Source organism: Vitis vinifera, chromosome 15, assembly GCF_030704535.1.
Source record: "Vitis vinifera cultivar Pinot Noir 40024 chromosome 15, ASM3070453v1".
In the NCBI taxonomy this organism is placed as follows: domain Eukaryota; kingdom Viridiplantae; phylum Streptophyta; class Magnoliopsida; order Vitales; family Vitaceae; genus Vitis; species Vitis vinifera.
In genome coordinates this window covers 18,250,105-18,265,764 of record NC_081819.1, presented here as the reverse complement: position 1 = coordinate 18,265,764, position 15,660 = coordinate 18,250,105, and the positions used below count along the sequence as shown (strand labels likewise).

General features: G+C 35.7%; 2 protein-coding genes and 2 non-coding genes across 4 annotated transcripts; 1 reads left to right on the top strand and 3 right to left on the bottom strand.

The window, feature by feature from the left end:
* Positions 1-4,089: 4,089 nt before the first annotated feature.
* Positions 4,090-6,942, bottom strand: LOC100257393 (subtilisin-like protease SBT1.1). Its single transcript, XM_059743265.1, has one exon. It carries the CDS (start codon positions 6,512-6,514, stop codon positions 4,163-4,165), a length of 2,352 nt encoding a protein of 783 aa, XP_059599248.1. The 5' UTR covers positions 6,515-6,942; the 3' UTR covers positions 4,090-4,162.
* Positions 6,943-9,519: 2,577 nt separating this feature from the next.
* Positions 9,520-14,016, top strand: LOC100257432 (ubiquitin-related modifier 1 homolog 2). The gene is made up of 4 exons (XM_002278501.3): positions 9,520-10,008; positions 12,927-13,002; positions 13,119-13,201; positions 13,678-14,016. The coding sequence occupies exons 1-4, from the start codon at positions 9,986-9,988 to the stop codon at positions 13,793-13,795; spliced, it is 300 nt and encodes a 99-aa protein (XP_002278537.1). The 5' UTR covers positions 9,520-9,985; the 3' UTR covers positions 13,796-14,016.
* A 915-nt stretch (positions 14,017-14,931) lies between these two features.
* Positions 14,932-15,012, bottom strand: TRNAL-AAG (transfer RNA leucine (anticodon AAG)). Its single transcript has one exon. It is a non-coding gene; the product is annotated as a tRNA-Leu (tRNA).
* A 316-nt stretch (positions 15,013-15,328) lies between these two features.
* MIR399C (microRNA MIR399c) lies at positions 15,329-15,410 on the bottom strand. Its single transcript, NR_127849.1, has one exon. It is a non-coding gene; the product is annotated as a microRNA MIR399c (primary transcript).
* Between the last annotated feature and the right edge of the window lie 250 nt (positions 15,411-15,660).

Genomic DNA, 15,660 nt, shown 5'->3' with positions numbered 1-15,660 from the left:
ATTAAAATGGAGAGGTATTGATTTCACCCCCACTTTCCTCTTTTTCTACGAATGCATGATTTCTCCCTATTCTAGGCATCAAAGGGGACCTGGTTGGCACCACACCAATGTCCTTGTTTCTTTAACCACATTTAGCTAAGAAGGAGACGGCATGCTATGACAGAAGAATAGCCTTAAAACATGTTAAAGAGCATGATTAGGAAAATTGGTACTTCAACGTGATATTATAGAGCTTGGTTAAGTAGAAAAAAGGCTATTTGCATTTACTCTCTGGACTTAATTTATTTTCAAAAAGGTAAACCTTTAAGCACTGTAAAAATATTTCACCACATTATTTGGGCTCTCCCTTAAGGGAGGTCCCCATTCTTGGAAGTTCCTCCTCATAACCATCCACTTAAAGGAACCCCCTTCATCTAACTTCCTATATATATATATATATATAAGGGTCTCCAACGGGCCGGGCCGCCCTGCCCGGAGGAGCAAGGCCCATGGCCCAGCTCGGGGTGGGCCACTGAGCCCGTTGACCAGTCAATGGGCTGGCCAGGCTTGGCGGGCGGGCTTGGGTAAAAATTAAAATGTCTTTTGAGTTTTAAAGGAAGGGGGATTTGAACACTTCCCTTGTGGATTTCAAGAAGAGCCAACCACCAATTAAGTTGTCCCTCTTTTATGCAACTATTTTGCATTAGTTATATATATATATATATATATATATATATATATATATATATATATATATATTATAAATATTGTATGATTTTTGAAAAAAAAAAAAGTGAGTTGACTGTTCAACAGTCACATGACCGTTGAACAAACCACTCACTTCAAATGTTAAATTTCAAAGTATATGACCGTTGAACAGTCATCTTGGCAGTTAAAAAAAAAATTAAATCTTAACGGTCACATACCTCCCTATAAATATTAAATATCCTCAATTTATTTCATTCTCTCAACTCTTAAGCTCTCTCCCATTCCACAATATTTCCAATTATTGCATTTTGTCTCAAATTATTCAATATTATTGGTGGTGAAAAACAAGTATTGGTGGCTCAAAGAGTTCGAATTTGAAGGAATTTCTGCTTCGGTTCTCCAATTTAGTAACATACTTCACCTTTTCTTTTATTTATTTGTTACATTTTAATTTTACATTTATTATTTTTAGCATAATATTTTATCAATAATTATAATTATGACAAGTGGTTATTGTTCTTCATCTAATGCATGTGATAACAAAAAATTTACTTCAAATATATGAAATTTTTTTGATAGAATAGAAATAAATTTAGAAAATAATAAAAAAGAAATAAAAGCAAAATGTAAAATTTGTAACAAACTTCTTAGTGGTGGTTTAAATGCAAGTACAAGTCATTTAAAAAGGCATCATGAAAATTATAAAACTAAAAATAATGTAGATATTAGAAATTATATGCAATTAGGTAAAGATGAAAGTGGAAATTTAAAAACATTTTTTTTATGATGAATCTTATTGTCGTGAAGAAATGACTGATTATATAATAAGAGCAGAACAACCTTTCAATTTCATGGAAACTCATTATTATACGGGAACAATGCAACGAGCTGTTAATCCTCAATTTTAAGGTTGCTCTGGAAATACGGTTAAAAGAAGTCTTATAAAAAATTTTGAAACACAAAAAGAAAATTCAAATTTTTTTTTTTTGCAAATTTTGAAGGAAGAATTTGTTTAACATCTGATATTTGGACATCTTTAACTCACAGTGGTTTTTTTCATGTATAACTGCTCATTATATTGATAATGAATGGAAATTAAATAAAAGAATTATTTCATTTAAAATAATAAATGCTCCACATAATGGTAAAAATATAGCATTTTTAATAAATGATGAAATTATAGATTTTGGCATTCGTGATAAAATATTTACAATAACATTAGATAATGCTTTTAATAATGATGCAGCAGTATATAGATTAAAACGATATTGGCAAATAAAAGAAAATCAATGAAAAATATTTCATGAGCGTTGTTGTGCACATATTTTAATTTTAATTGTAAAAAATGGATTAAAACACATTGATGATACATTACAAAAAATTAGAGGCATTGCTGCGGGTCTTAATAGTTCTCAAGCAAAACATGAATTATTTTTTTATTGTTCCAAAATGTTAAATATGAAAAAAAAGAAATATAAATTTGGATATGCCCACTAGATGGAATTCCACTTATAAACTTTTATAAACTATTATAAAATATAGAAAAGTAGTAGAACTATATGAAATACAATTAATTAGCAATGATTGTGAAACAGATATTGATGTATTAAATGATTATGATTGGCATATTGCAGATCTTTTAAGAGATCTTTTTGAAGTATTTGATACTTTAACAAAAAAAATTTGTGGTGTATATTATCCATCTTCAAACCGAGTTGTTATGCAAATAACTAATATTTTTATTGTACTTAAAAAATATTTAAATTTGGATATATTTAATGATGTAATATTTGCAATGATAGAAAAATTTAGAAAATATTGGGGAGAAATACCTTTAATTTTTTATCTTGGTTTAATTATGGACCCTAGATTGAAATTTGAAGCTTTGGATGAATGGTTAACAATTATTTATTTTAATGACCAAATAAAAATTGAAGAACTTAAAAATGAAAAAAATTCATTATTATATAATTTATATAACTATTATAAAGAAAAATATGGTGATGATATTAGTTCTATTAAATTACCACCTACATCTACAAGCTCTTCATCTTTTTATAAAGGAGCTCTAGAAATGTTGAAAAGTCGAAAGAAGACAACAAATAGTTCTCCAAACAACACAACTGATTTAGATAGATATCTTAATACTGATTTAATTTCATTTGAAGATGATGAAGATTTTGATATTTTAATATGGTGGAAATCACAACAACACAAATATCCTGTATTTTTTATCATTGCTCGTGATGTACTAACAGTTCCTGTGAGTACAGTTGCATTAGAAGCTGCTTTTAGTGTAGGTGGAAGAGTAGTTAGTGATAAACGATGCAGCTTAACGCCAGATTCTATTGAAGCAAATATATGTGTGAAAGACTAGGCAATAGCAGATAAAAGGATATTTGATTCTATTCAAGAAGAAAATATGTTTGCCAATATGGAAAAACTAAAATCATCAAGATCTTCATGAATTTGCGATAGTTCGCCATCACCGCCAAAAGATAATGATTAAAATATTTTACTAAATGTATGTCATATTTTTATTTTTATTTTTATTTTTTGTGGTTGAAAAGTACAAATGATTGATAAATAAGTGGATGCCAACCTAGTTGGGATGTACTTATTTTGTAGTGATGTAAACTTTTCCCACATTTTCAAATGTAATGTATACATTCAATTAATAAAATAGTTAGCAATGAATATTTTTATTAATGTAGCATTTTCTATTTTTTGAATATCTTTTTTTATATATGTATATACATTTTTTTTAAGTGGCGGGCCTACGGGCAGCCTATGGGCCTACAAGCGGGCCAGTCCGGGCCTAAATTGGGGACTGTGGCCCGGCCCATCCAGAAATAGGCTCGGGCCTGGGCCGTGGGCTTTTTGAAGACCCTTATATATATATATACATGGAAAGGGCTTTCTTGGACAAAGCTTATTCTTAAAAAGATCAACCCCCAGAGCTTGGCTTTGTTGAACTCTCCTCCTTGAAGGGGTCTTCTATGAAATAATGAGAACATTAAGCAAATTCATTCTCATTGGCAATTTTTTTTTTAAGCACCTCATTGAAAACTATCCATTAGAGATTGGAGAAGATTAAAGTAATTGTTCAATCTTCAGCTGAGGAAACTAAAGTGTAGAAATGTCCAAAAGCAAAAGATGGCAAATAATGTAATGCATTTGAGATCCAATCAATTAAAATTAAATTGATGATGCAGTACGTAGATAATATCAAATGAAAAAACTACTTATGCATTTGATAAATTGGTTTCAATTTTGGATGGCATTACCATTTTCAAAAATGTAGAATGAATATCAGTTGACAAAGCATTGATGATGATGGAGAAGGATGAAATTTTTTCTTACTATATCCCCCAAAATGGCAAATGGTAGCGCTGATGAAACCATTCATCATATAAAGTATGATATTTTATATATGCTCTTAAATGGAACAGCCGGCCGTTCTTTAGTCTTCAAGCTACTGCCAAGTTACTGCAATGGGACTTCTAACTCTATATTTCCTAGACACCCAAACTAGAGATCCAAAAGACCAACTAGAAGAAGTTGATGTTTTTCGCGATGCAACGAAACTCACCTTGTAACTCAGTTTCTGATTGAGTTCTTTAAACTTTAAAACATTAGGTTTAACCATGACTGATACTCCTTCTGGTTCCTGCACCTGTGCCACATAGGTAGTAGTAGGGTACCCAACATTTGTTACACTTCTTTTGTATGTGGCACGGTTTTTTTGGGCATTGCCATTGAAAAGTACTGCAAATGAAGGATAGTTCAAGTCTCCAGGTTGAAGATGAACTGAGTCATTTGGGCAAGTGAAACTGATCCTTCTTGACACTCGAGCTATCTGAGAAGAGGTGTAGTTAAGGCTACACAAGTAGTTGAGGTAGTCCTCAGTTGTAATGTCATAAATTAGCCCTGGTTTGGAGGCTTTCTCTGGATTCACATGGCCTGAACCATATGCAAAAGGGGTTGCTGATGAGCCACCAGAACCAAAATCTGAAATTGGACTTCTCTTGTTGTCTAGAGTATAAGCAGTTGTCATCAGGGCTGACTTGATGGCGGCGGGTGACCAATCTTTGTGAACTGATTTAAGAAGCGCGGCTAGGCCACTAACATGAGGGCAAGACATTGATGTCCCGGAGAGTACATCAAATAGTACACTTCTGTTATCGCTTTTGAGCCCGGTTGGGCTTACAGTTGGTGGCCATGCAGCCAGTATGTTCACGCCTGGAGCAGTCACATCGGGCTTGATCACATAAGGCCCTTCTGAAGCAGGGCCTCTTGAAGAGAATGCTGCCATTACAGGCGCAGGATTCCCATATGCAGTCCCACGGAATACAATAGAAGCAGTAGAATTCCCAGAATTTACATAGTTTATTATGGATTTACCTGCTGAAGCCCCTAAAGAAATGGCCGGTAAAACGTGGGGATCAGCAACAAGCTCCTCCCCTTGAGCTTCAGTGTTCAGCAGTATCATTCCAGCACCACCTGCCATTTTCACTTGTTCCCCCTTTACAACTCGGCTATTCACGCCTCGTTTGCATACAACAATCTTCCCTTTTACGAGATTGGGAGAAAGCGTGCCACCAATGCAATAATTAACTCCAACACGACCTGCAGTTTCTCCATAAGCAAGCAATAGTTGCTTAGTTGCTTTCCCAGAGTACAACGATGCCCCATGAAAAGTTTCTCCGTTGCCAAGCTTAACTATAGTAGGGAAGCTTCTATCGAGGGAGCTTGCAGCAACTGTCATGATCCAAGGTGCGGAATTGGCAACAGTTGAACTAGAAGGCCCTGAATTTCCCGCAGAACAAGAAACGAAAACACCATTTTGGACTGCCCCAAAGGAAGCTATAGCGATACTGTCAATATGGTAAGGCTTTGAGTCACCTCCCACGGACAGTGACAATACATCAACCCCATCGGAAACAGCCTGGTCTATTGCTGCTAATATATCAGAGTTTGCACAGCCACCAGCATAACAAGCTTTATATGCAGCAATTCTTGATGTATATCTCATTCCCCTTGCAAAGCCCTTTCCCCTACCGAAAAGGCTTGCTCCAGGTATCACATTACCAGCTGCAGTTGATGCAGTGTGCGTTCCATGGCCCAGTGAGTCCCTAGCGGATTTGAAATCCACCAATTCATTGATTCTCCCTCTAATGGCTTCGTACCCTTTGAAAAAGACTCTTGCGCCAATAAGCTTCTTGTTGCAATTGGAATGTGTGAACTTTGTGCCTTCCTCACAAGCTCCTTTCCATTGAGAGGGCACCGATGACATGCCCCTATCTTGAAAACTAACATGTTCAGGCCAGATTCCAGTATCAACAATGCCAATTATCACATCAGTGGCCAGGTTGTGAGCATTCCATAGTCCTCTCCCAGTATGCAGGCCAAGAAACTGAGGTGAGTGTGTGGTGTGGAGACCTAGTAATTCATCAGGAACAGCTGAGAGAAACCCCTCAACTTTGTTCAAGGCCTGCAACTGCTTGATGGAGAGCTTTGCAGCAAAGCCAGTGATGGCAGTTTCATAGGTGTAAAGGAGCTCGGGAGGTGATGTTTCTTCTTCGCCTCCTCCTTGAATTGAGAGTTCATTGATGGAATCCATAACTGCTTCATACCATTTTCTGGAATCACCAAGAATACCATCTAAAGATGTGATCCTGGTCTTGTCCATGTGAACTACATATGTTTGTCTGTCTGTCGAAGCAATTGAAGTTGCAGCAGCCATGAAAGCCAGCAATAGAAGTGATGTTCTAAACATCATGGTGTCTGCAGTTTGAAAAAGAAGAATATATATTAATACAAACATTTATGTCATACAACTCGCATACAGAGAAGGGGGGATAACATGTAGAAATTGGAGAACCAGAACTTCAATATCATATTAAACTAACTGTACTCCAAACTACATATATGTAGATCAGACAATTGGTGAAGAGTAAGAAATCATGATCAAAACTATTTGGAAGCTGCTTCCAAACATTCCAACAGTTAGGCGGGCAAAGCTTTGGTTTGTCTGATCTCTTCTAGTTGCCATAGATTGATCACCCAGTAACATCCAAGGGCACTCGGAGATACTCATCACTTACACAATGATACAAAGGGATCTTTCCACCTAAGACGAGGCCCTGGGCTTTAGATGTTCAAAGGACATCAGCACCAAGAAGAAATGGACCTAAGACCCCATCAAACACACACAAGCACACAACTAACGGCTTCTTGTGTAACTTCACCTGTTTTTTTCTCAACCCAAAAGAGTGAGGAATGACCAAAGTTGAAGAGTGGTTAAATAGGCAAAGAAATAAGAGCCCTTTTGTGCTCACTACCTTAAAATTAATCAAATCAAATTCCACCCCACTACAGCACGCCTTGTTTGGATAAAGGGACATGAAAAACAGCTGCCGATGAACATGAGAATGAGAGATTAGAATACTATTACTTATTAAGCTTTTAAGGGTATATTTAATTAGTTTCATCTAGTTGAGTGGAGACGGATAATTACTTGTTGTCTTGGTGGACAATTTATTAATTATCATTAAAAGAAGCAATTAAATTTTAGGAGTCTTTCATTTGAGTGATGAAATCCAAGTTTGATTCTTCTAAGGACCACTATTTGTACTCTTTAACATGAGTCATGACACGGCAGCATGACTAGAAAAAGCTAGAAAATAATAGAATTTTTTTTTTCCAATCATGTTTATGGGGATAATGATAGAAAAGGAACACCTTATCCATCCACATTTTCAATATTGTGTTACCATTTGTGTGCCTGCCACATTTGTACGTAGTTCTTAATGGGCATTTTGTGTGGCACCTTTAATTGGAACAAGCCACATTGGAATTGAAAATTTTCCTCCTAATCATTTTTTTGGAGAAACTACTAAAAAAGAAAGCACTTCTCCAGATTTTGCTGTGCTCTCAAGTGAGGTCTTGTCGCAGTAAGGGTACTAAAGAAGCATTTATGGGGTACCTTTGATGTAGGTAAGTCCAAAATGGGCATACTCAGTTTTGCATTTATTGACTTTCATATAAGTAGCTTATATGCTGAAGAAATTCATGTGGCATAAAGTGTTGTAAATTTAGAAATAATTTCATTTGTGCTTTTTGAATATTTTTTTAGAATATGTTGTTTCATTTTGATATATATTTTAAAGCCATAAGGCAAATACCCTAAATTAGGATTTTAAGCATTGGGCATTTTTGTATGATTTGGAATCTTTGACATTAGGTTTGTCAATCATTTGAAAGTATAATTAGAGAGTTGATTAAAGTTATCACCTACCATTGAATAATTAGAAAAAAAATCAAATCTTTTTTTAATGTCCAATTTCACTCACTACTCCATGTGGACCTCCATACTCCCACTGTATGTTTCAATGCAATGTGTTGGATCACCAACAATGTGCCATCATGCATATAAGAGGACTCTCCAATCACTCAATTACACGTCTTATGTCACTAATACATGCACTAACACACTTTATGAAAGATTAGAAGACACTCTTGGCATTGGTGTTGACCCCATCATAGTAAATACCCCATCATAGTAAATGTCTATCTACCTATGATGGATACCGAGGAAGTGTACCATTAGCTTCAAATTAGGAAGATAATTAGTGAGATATCACTATTTCCTTGCATGAGGAGATAATGATTGAGCCTTTTAAACTTGTAGAGGTGGTGTCACAAGGTCAACTGACCTAGACCACCAGAAGGTGATGTCAACATGATCCCTCATGCAAGGTTGGTGTATTTTACTTTTCTTATGGGAGTGTCTTGCTCAAGTTTGTATCATCTTATGGCCTCTCCACTTGGCCTCTATACTCCCACAAAATTGTCCCCCTTATGGTGTAGCAAATGTTATTATACCTACCTAAGTAAAAAAATAAGGCTAAATGCACCTTGGTGGGGTGGGCTTGGCTCTCTACGATTGAGTTCTTAGGACATGCTAAAGGCTTTGGTCTAGTATATAGAATTAGCGGCTTGTCAAAGTAGGATAAATTGTGCATGCTTCGAATCTTCCAACTAGATTAAGAAGAGGAGGCATGTTGCCACCAAGGGACCCATCGGCATGCATCTAATGTCATGTGGCCAAGCAATAGCATAAGGATATTGGTATAAGAGCTCATTGATATGAGTATATAGAGGCCTCACACTAGTTGAGCCTCATTAATTAATGGGATTCAATCTTATACTTCTACATCTATATATACATGTGGTTCAAAAGGTTTATTTATAAACAATGGAAGAATATGAGGACTAAAACAATTTTCGGTTTAAGATACCTAAGAGCTTATTTCCAAGGTCATTCTAAAGTGTTTATTAGACCAAATATCCAAGCAAAGAGTAGTGTCGCTTACACTCCTTCCCCACCTCACTCTTCTCTCAGTTACTCCATTCACCACACAAGGTGATATTAGCCTAATTCCTCATGCAAAGTAGGTATTGATTTATTCCCTCATGAGGTGATATTAACCTCACCTTTTGTATAGACGGTGTTGGCATGCATGCGCCTCTCATTTTATGAATAGTGGGGGTACCTTGCTTGAGTCTATATCATCCCATGATCTTCCTTTTAGTCTCAAAATTCCCTCAAAACCATTTTACTCAAAACTTTGAACACTAATATTATTACATCTATTCGACTAAGAAGCAAAATTAGGTAGGTCCTACATCGAACTAATACACCTTGATAATTTACTTGACCCTCCCACCATGGAGTTCTTAAAATATATTGAGGGTTTTGGTTTAATAGACGGAGTTGGCAACAAGATAGATTATGTATGTATCAAACCAATTTCGACATGATTAATAAAAAGAGGCATGGGAGACCCCTAAGAGTCCATCTCTAAACGCCCCTTCAAAATGCTCTGTCCATCCCCAATTATATATGGACTACTAGTTTAGTCGCTTCAATACTCCTCCCTTGAGCCTTCTTATGTTTCTATCTTGTGTCTCACCTTCTATCCTACTCAATCATCTTGAAAGAGAAAACAAAATTTATAAGCGATAAGTTGAGAGAATAAATTAATTTCATTATCTTAATTCTAAAATTTAAAATTATCCACAGTTAGCAAAACTAAACGTTGAGGTATAATATGCTTAGGATTTAAGCAACATGGTAGGTAGGGCTCAAATTCTTGCCGCCACTCCAGACCCATTAACCATTTAGGGCTTTGGTTGGACCGAAAAGAAAAGCCCATCTCTGTTTCTGCTTTTGCTTTCTACCTAGGGTTTAGAAATTTTCTCTCGTCTTCGGTTCGGAATTTTCTTTTTGGGGATGCAACTGACTCTTGAGTTCGGGTAATTATTGTTTTTCGTTTATTTCTCTTTGCTAATCGGTCGTGTCTCGTCTTCTGGTCGTTAAGAAATCGGAATTCCGAAATTTGTTGGTTTTCAAGTTTATTTTTTTTTTTTTTTTTTGTGTTTTTTCTGTTTGATTTTGATGATATTTCACTAATTGTTTCTGTTTAGCAGACTGTTAATTATGTTTGTTGGATCATATATAGAACAATTTCTTAATCGATTATAAAAGATCTGAATTCTCACAGTTTGATTGGTAATTAAGAAAATGTTGTACATATTTTAATTCAAATTCTTATCTCTGCAACTAAGGAAATTGGGTGTCGTTAAGGGGCGGGTTTTGGGCATTTTGTCTTGAATTGGAAGGATAGGAACAGTTTAGTTGCAGTTTGATTGGTGTGAGAAACCCTAGACCACGGAAAAGAAAGAGCTGTAGTTGTGAGATACGTGCATGGTTTTTGAAAGGTGGAGTACTGTTTGGTGAAGATGGTTCACATCTTTATCATAAGATAGATAGGCTTGTATTTGTTCATGTGTTCAAAAGACAGAGAAGAGCATTTATGGCAATGGTTTTATAGTGTGCCATATATTATCGGTTTCTATGATGTTTAACTTTTTGGTTGTAGTAACTAGAAAGGTGTCATATACTTGGTTGAGGTTACTTTACTATACTCTTTTGCTATATTTGGTTCTTGGAAAGTACTAAGAAAAACAAAAGAACACAGAAGAAAATGATTTTCTCATGTTTGGTTCACCATGAGAAATATGAAAGAAAATAAAATATAATTAAAATTAATTTAAAACTTATGCATTTTCTAATCTTTATGTAGGACAAGAAAATAGGTAAAATGCAATTGGAAAAGCATGTAAAAATCATTTATTGACTTTTAAATCTATTTCTTATTTTTCTTCACTGTTTTTTTTCTTTTAATTTTTCTCACTATTGTCTTTCCATTGCATTTTTCTTCAAATTTTCTAAGAACCAAATGTAGGATTTGGGAAAATATAGCTCTTGATGGGGGAGTACATGTAGAATAAAGAGTGAGGGCCATTCTTTTTTTCTTTTTTTTTTTCTTTGGATAAGTAAGCTAGAGGAAAAAAATCTTATTGAAAAGCCCTATATGCCATGGTACATGGGTTGTATACACGGTAAACAAAAGGCCTAGCACAACAAGCGTAAATACAAAAAAACTGCCCCTTCCTTAATTAGACCCCATCCAATCTACGAACTCAAATAAAGACAATTTGCCTTCGGCAATGTACATCTTAACCTATGAAAACATATTAATCACAAATGAACTGTTTTTGGTTCCTCTTTTCTTTATATACAACTTTTCTTTACTTATAAAAAAAAAACAAATGAACTTTTCAAAGAATGAGTCAATTGTTCTACATTTCCAAATGCTCTTCAGTTTCTCTCTTTCCACAGAGTCCAAAAAATACACAATGAGGTAGTTCTCCAAACCTTTTTTCGCTTTCTTCCCACAAAGTAGTCATGCCAACTTAACAAGGTCTCCTTAACAAACAAAGTTAGAACCCAAGTGACGCCAAATAAAGAAAAAATCAAGTGCCATAGCTCCCTAGCTTTAGGGCAGTGAAGAAGGATATGATCTTTAAACTCTGCTTTCGCAAAGGTGATATCTATTTGCCAAGGACCAATCCCTCCTCTGAAGTTGTTCCAAAGTTAAAACCTTCCCTCAACTAGTTTCCTAGGCAAAAAAACTCACGTTAGTTAGGACCCACAAGTTCTAAACAATGTCTTCAAGGAAAATAATTGAGCACCCCTACTTTAGCATAGAGTACAAAGATTTTATCGAGAAAGCACCATTCCTTGAGTCCACCCATACCAACCAATCCTTCTCTCTTGACAAAATTCCCATGCAATCTTAAGAAAAGAGACGTTATGATGTCCAACTCCCAGTCATTTAAAAGTCTAGCAAAACAAGGGTTTCAATGCCTCCCTCCCCTTGCTCCTCCCAAACATTTGCTACCCATGCTGCTTTATGTAACACTAAGGCATTCAAGGTGGGAAAAGACACATGTAAGGGTTCTTTCCCACATCATCTATACATACAAAATTTCACTCTCCTCCCACCCCCTACCTTAAAAGAAACTTTTGATAAGGTCCCATTCTAATAGCTTTCCAAGCCCGATCCCCACCCGCCTCTCACAATGTAAGAACTCCAACCTACCTCCTCTCTATATTTGTCCTAAATAACTTGGTTCAAAAAGGCATCTCCTTCAAAGGCAAGTATTCAACTCCACTTTCCCAACAAGGCCCTATTAAGAGAAGGACTTCTGATGCCAAGCCCTCTCCTTCGGCTTTTCTCTACATTAAGTGTAGCTTTTTCTCCAATGTGTCCCCTCCCCATGGGAAACCCTTTGAATCTTCTTGACTTTCAATCTAATTTTATTGGGGTTGGTGAACAAAAACATAAAGTAGATAGTTAAACCGGATAAAGTACTATGAATCAGAGTAAGTCTCCCTCCTTTCAAAATACACTGCCTTTTTCCACATTGAGAGCTCACGTCCAAACCTTTGGGCTAAGGAACTGATGATGATGCCATGGATTCCAAATCACATGGATTCTATATATCAGGCAGTCAATTGTAGAAACTTAAGGTAATATCATCAGTTGCTTGAACTGTAGTTCAATTTATTTATCGAATTCCCTAATAGTAATAAATGATCTGTTGGATAACTTTATTTGTTTTTTAATTCTCTCATCCTTAGTGGTGGCTTGGAAAAACAAAAATTTGGAGGAGTTCTGAGTCTTGTAACTGGACTTAGCTTTTGTTTCTGAATTTGTGTTTGGTAGAATGTTGATCCCATGCCTTGTTCTATATGGATAAAGTTCCTTTGCAATTAAAAAAAATTGCTCCATTGTTGACATGAAGTCATTAATTTTTTGGTGCAGTGGTGGGCTCGAGCTTCTATGTGAGTCAGTAAAGATCCATAGTGTAAATGTTGATCCACAAGTTGGTGAAGAGAAGGTGAACTTCATTCTTAACAAGTGATACCAAGAAAAACATGGAAAATTATTCTTTTTTTTTTCCCCCTTAATGTTCAGTTAGACTGCTAAGGCTTATTTTCTGCATATTCTTTTCAGTTAACCATGAAAGATTTGCTCTCTTGGGTTCGTGCCAATTTGATCAAGGAGAGGCCTGAGATGTTCATGAAAGGAGATTCTGTGTAAGTTCTGAGCAACTTTGGCATTTCCTTAAATTTTCAAAGGGTGGTGCTTAGGTATGCTTTAAAGTGTGAATTACAAACAAGTGTAGTTGATGCTGTTTGGCATCATGTTTTCCTAGAAAAAATTTCTGCTGAAATGTATTGAAATGTTTAAAAGAGGAGAAATGAAAAGTAAAAAAGGAAAAAAGGAAAAAGGGAACATTTCTAACCATTAAAAACTGAACCATGAGTTCTTTTAAAGCCTCATAAAAACTGCTAAATATATCATAAATCAAATTTTCCTTCCATCCTTTTTTTAATAAGAAATGGAGATTTATAATGGAATATGGATAGGAGCATGGACACAGAGGGATATGGTCTCCAAGAACCAAATGGAGGACAGCTAAAATGTCAAAAAAAACACTGCAGACACACCAAATACTTAATGCAATTTATCATCATTCTGTTTCTACATGCTAATTTGTTTTGTCATGCAGGAGACCTGGGGTTCTGGTCCTTGTCAATGATTGTGATTGGGAGCTGAGTGGCCAGCTTGATACTACATTAGAAGAGAAGGATGTGATTGTTTTCATCTCAACCCTGCATGGTGGATAGTATCATGATTTTGGTGTTCATGATCTGTGTTAAGTTCATGATTAAAGACAAATGTTGACTATTTCTCCAATACTTAAATTCTGTGTCTCAGTGACTCTATGTTTTTGCTCATACATAGATGAGGCAGGCGTGTTACTCCAAAATGTCACAATAACTATAATCTGATTATCAGATTGAATTTTGAATGTAAAATCTCTCTTAGGGTGACTTTTCAGTAGGTATTACAGTGGTCATTGATTTTCAGTCTTTTGGTTGGAATCTGTAGGTGTTTTGAATGACATTTTGCCCATTTAGTAGGTATTAACAATGCTCTGGGGAATTTTACTGAAGATGATGACATTGTCTTAAATTTTTATGGTAGCTATAGTTCTAATAGTTTTAAGAGTATTTGTAGGTTGGTACACTACTTGCCGTGAAGAAATCAGAATGTTTCTTTTCTCCTAAGTGTTACAATCCTAGATAGCACATTTAGTAGTTTATAGGTACACAATTCTAGGTTGGAAAATAGGAGCAGCTTCTGCCCTATCTAGAATATTAAATTCCTATAATACAAGAATGATTCTATCCTAATTTGAATCCTCAAATATTAGGGATTATTTCACCCCCCAAATGGCTTAATCTAGGTTGACAATATTTACAATTATCTGCGATCTCCTATTATGTGAAAGTAGGTTTTCTCACACTCTCCCTCAAGATGGTTTGGGGATGTTATCTACGCTTGACTTGCCAATGATAGTCTGAAAAACAACATTGTTTAAACCTTTGGTCAACATATCCTCAAGTTGGTTATATTATCCAATTTTTCTTTTATGAAGTGTTTATTAATTTCAATGTGTTGGGTACTACTGATTATGGACAACATTTTAGAACGGTCTTAGAAGAGAGTCATAACCTTTTTTCATGCATTGATATGCCATCAGGCCTCTCAAAAGCCCCTATTTTTTATCTTGTCTAAAACATAATGTCTCCATGCGTACCATTGTACTAGTGGGGGTAAAGTGTCACCACACAAGCCCTCAATTAACATAAGCACTAAACCTCTCAAAAACCATCATTTTTTACTTTTGGCAGATAGAAAAGAAAAGTGAGAGAAATCTGCTGCAGATGTTACTTCCCAAATAACCCAAAAATGTTGATGTTGAGAGTGGGATTTGAACCCACGCCCTTTCGGACCAGAACCTTAATCTGGCGCCTTAGACCAACTCGGCCATCTCAACTTTGAGTAATACATTTAACAATATTTTATAAATAATAAAATTTAATAAATATTAAATAACTATACAAATTTTATAATGTTGAGAGTGGAATTTGAACCCGCCCTTTCGGACCAGAACCTTGATCTGGCGCCTTAGACCAACTCGGCCATCTCAACCTGCAATTCAGGTCTTTTTATATTTCTCCGGATGTATCTCTCTGCACATTTCTCACTAGGAATTTTTTTTTTATTTAAAAAAAGGCTAAAAAAAACCTTGAATTCTATGATGTTACCTCTTTAATAATAGGGAAACAGAATGCAGAACATGGCATTGAACTTAACCAGACACAGGGCAACTCTCCTTTGGCAGATCATTCACATCTATGTCACCTACCAAGTGAAAGAGGCCCTGAGACCGGTCAGCTCAGCAAACCCTCCTCTTTTTGCTCCACCAGGGTTCCCCCTTGCAAGCTTTATAATAAACCCCCATGGCTTTCAACCCAGAATTGATCAAAACACAAATGGCATATGCTTTTAGGATATTCCTCCATACTTCCTTTTCTACATTCCGGAGGTATCGCCCCTTTATTTTATTTTATTTTATTTTTTTTGTCTTGCATTATGGCCGGAGGGGGTTCTCAATCTTATACCCATTTGACAGATTCCTCTT

What these genes read in the sequence shown, in the direction of transcription:
- LOC100257432 (XM_002278501.3), top strand. Translation starts at nt 9,986, where the DNA reads ATGCAACTGACTCTTGAGTTCGG. An exon ending in CAACTGACTCTTGAGTTCGG is followed by an intron (nt 10,009 to 12,926) that starts GTAATTATTGTT and finishes TTTTTGGTGCAG; the next exon opens with TGGTGGGCTCGAGCTTCTAT. An exon ending in TTCATGAAAGGAGATTCTGT is followed by an intron (nt 13,202 to 13,677) that starts GTAAGTTCTGAG and finishes TTTGTCATGCAG; the next exon opens with GAGACCTGGGGTTCTGGTCC.
- LOC100257393 (XM_059743265.1), bottom strand. Translation starts at nt 6,514, where the DNA reads ATGTTTGTATTAATATATATTCTTCTTTTTCAAACTGCAGACACCATG.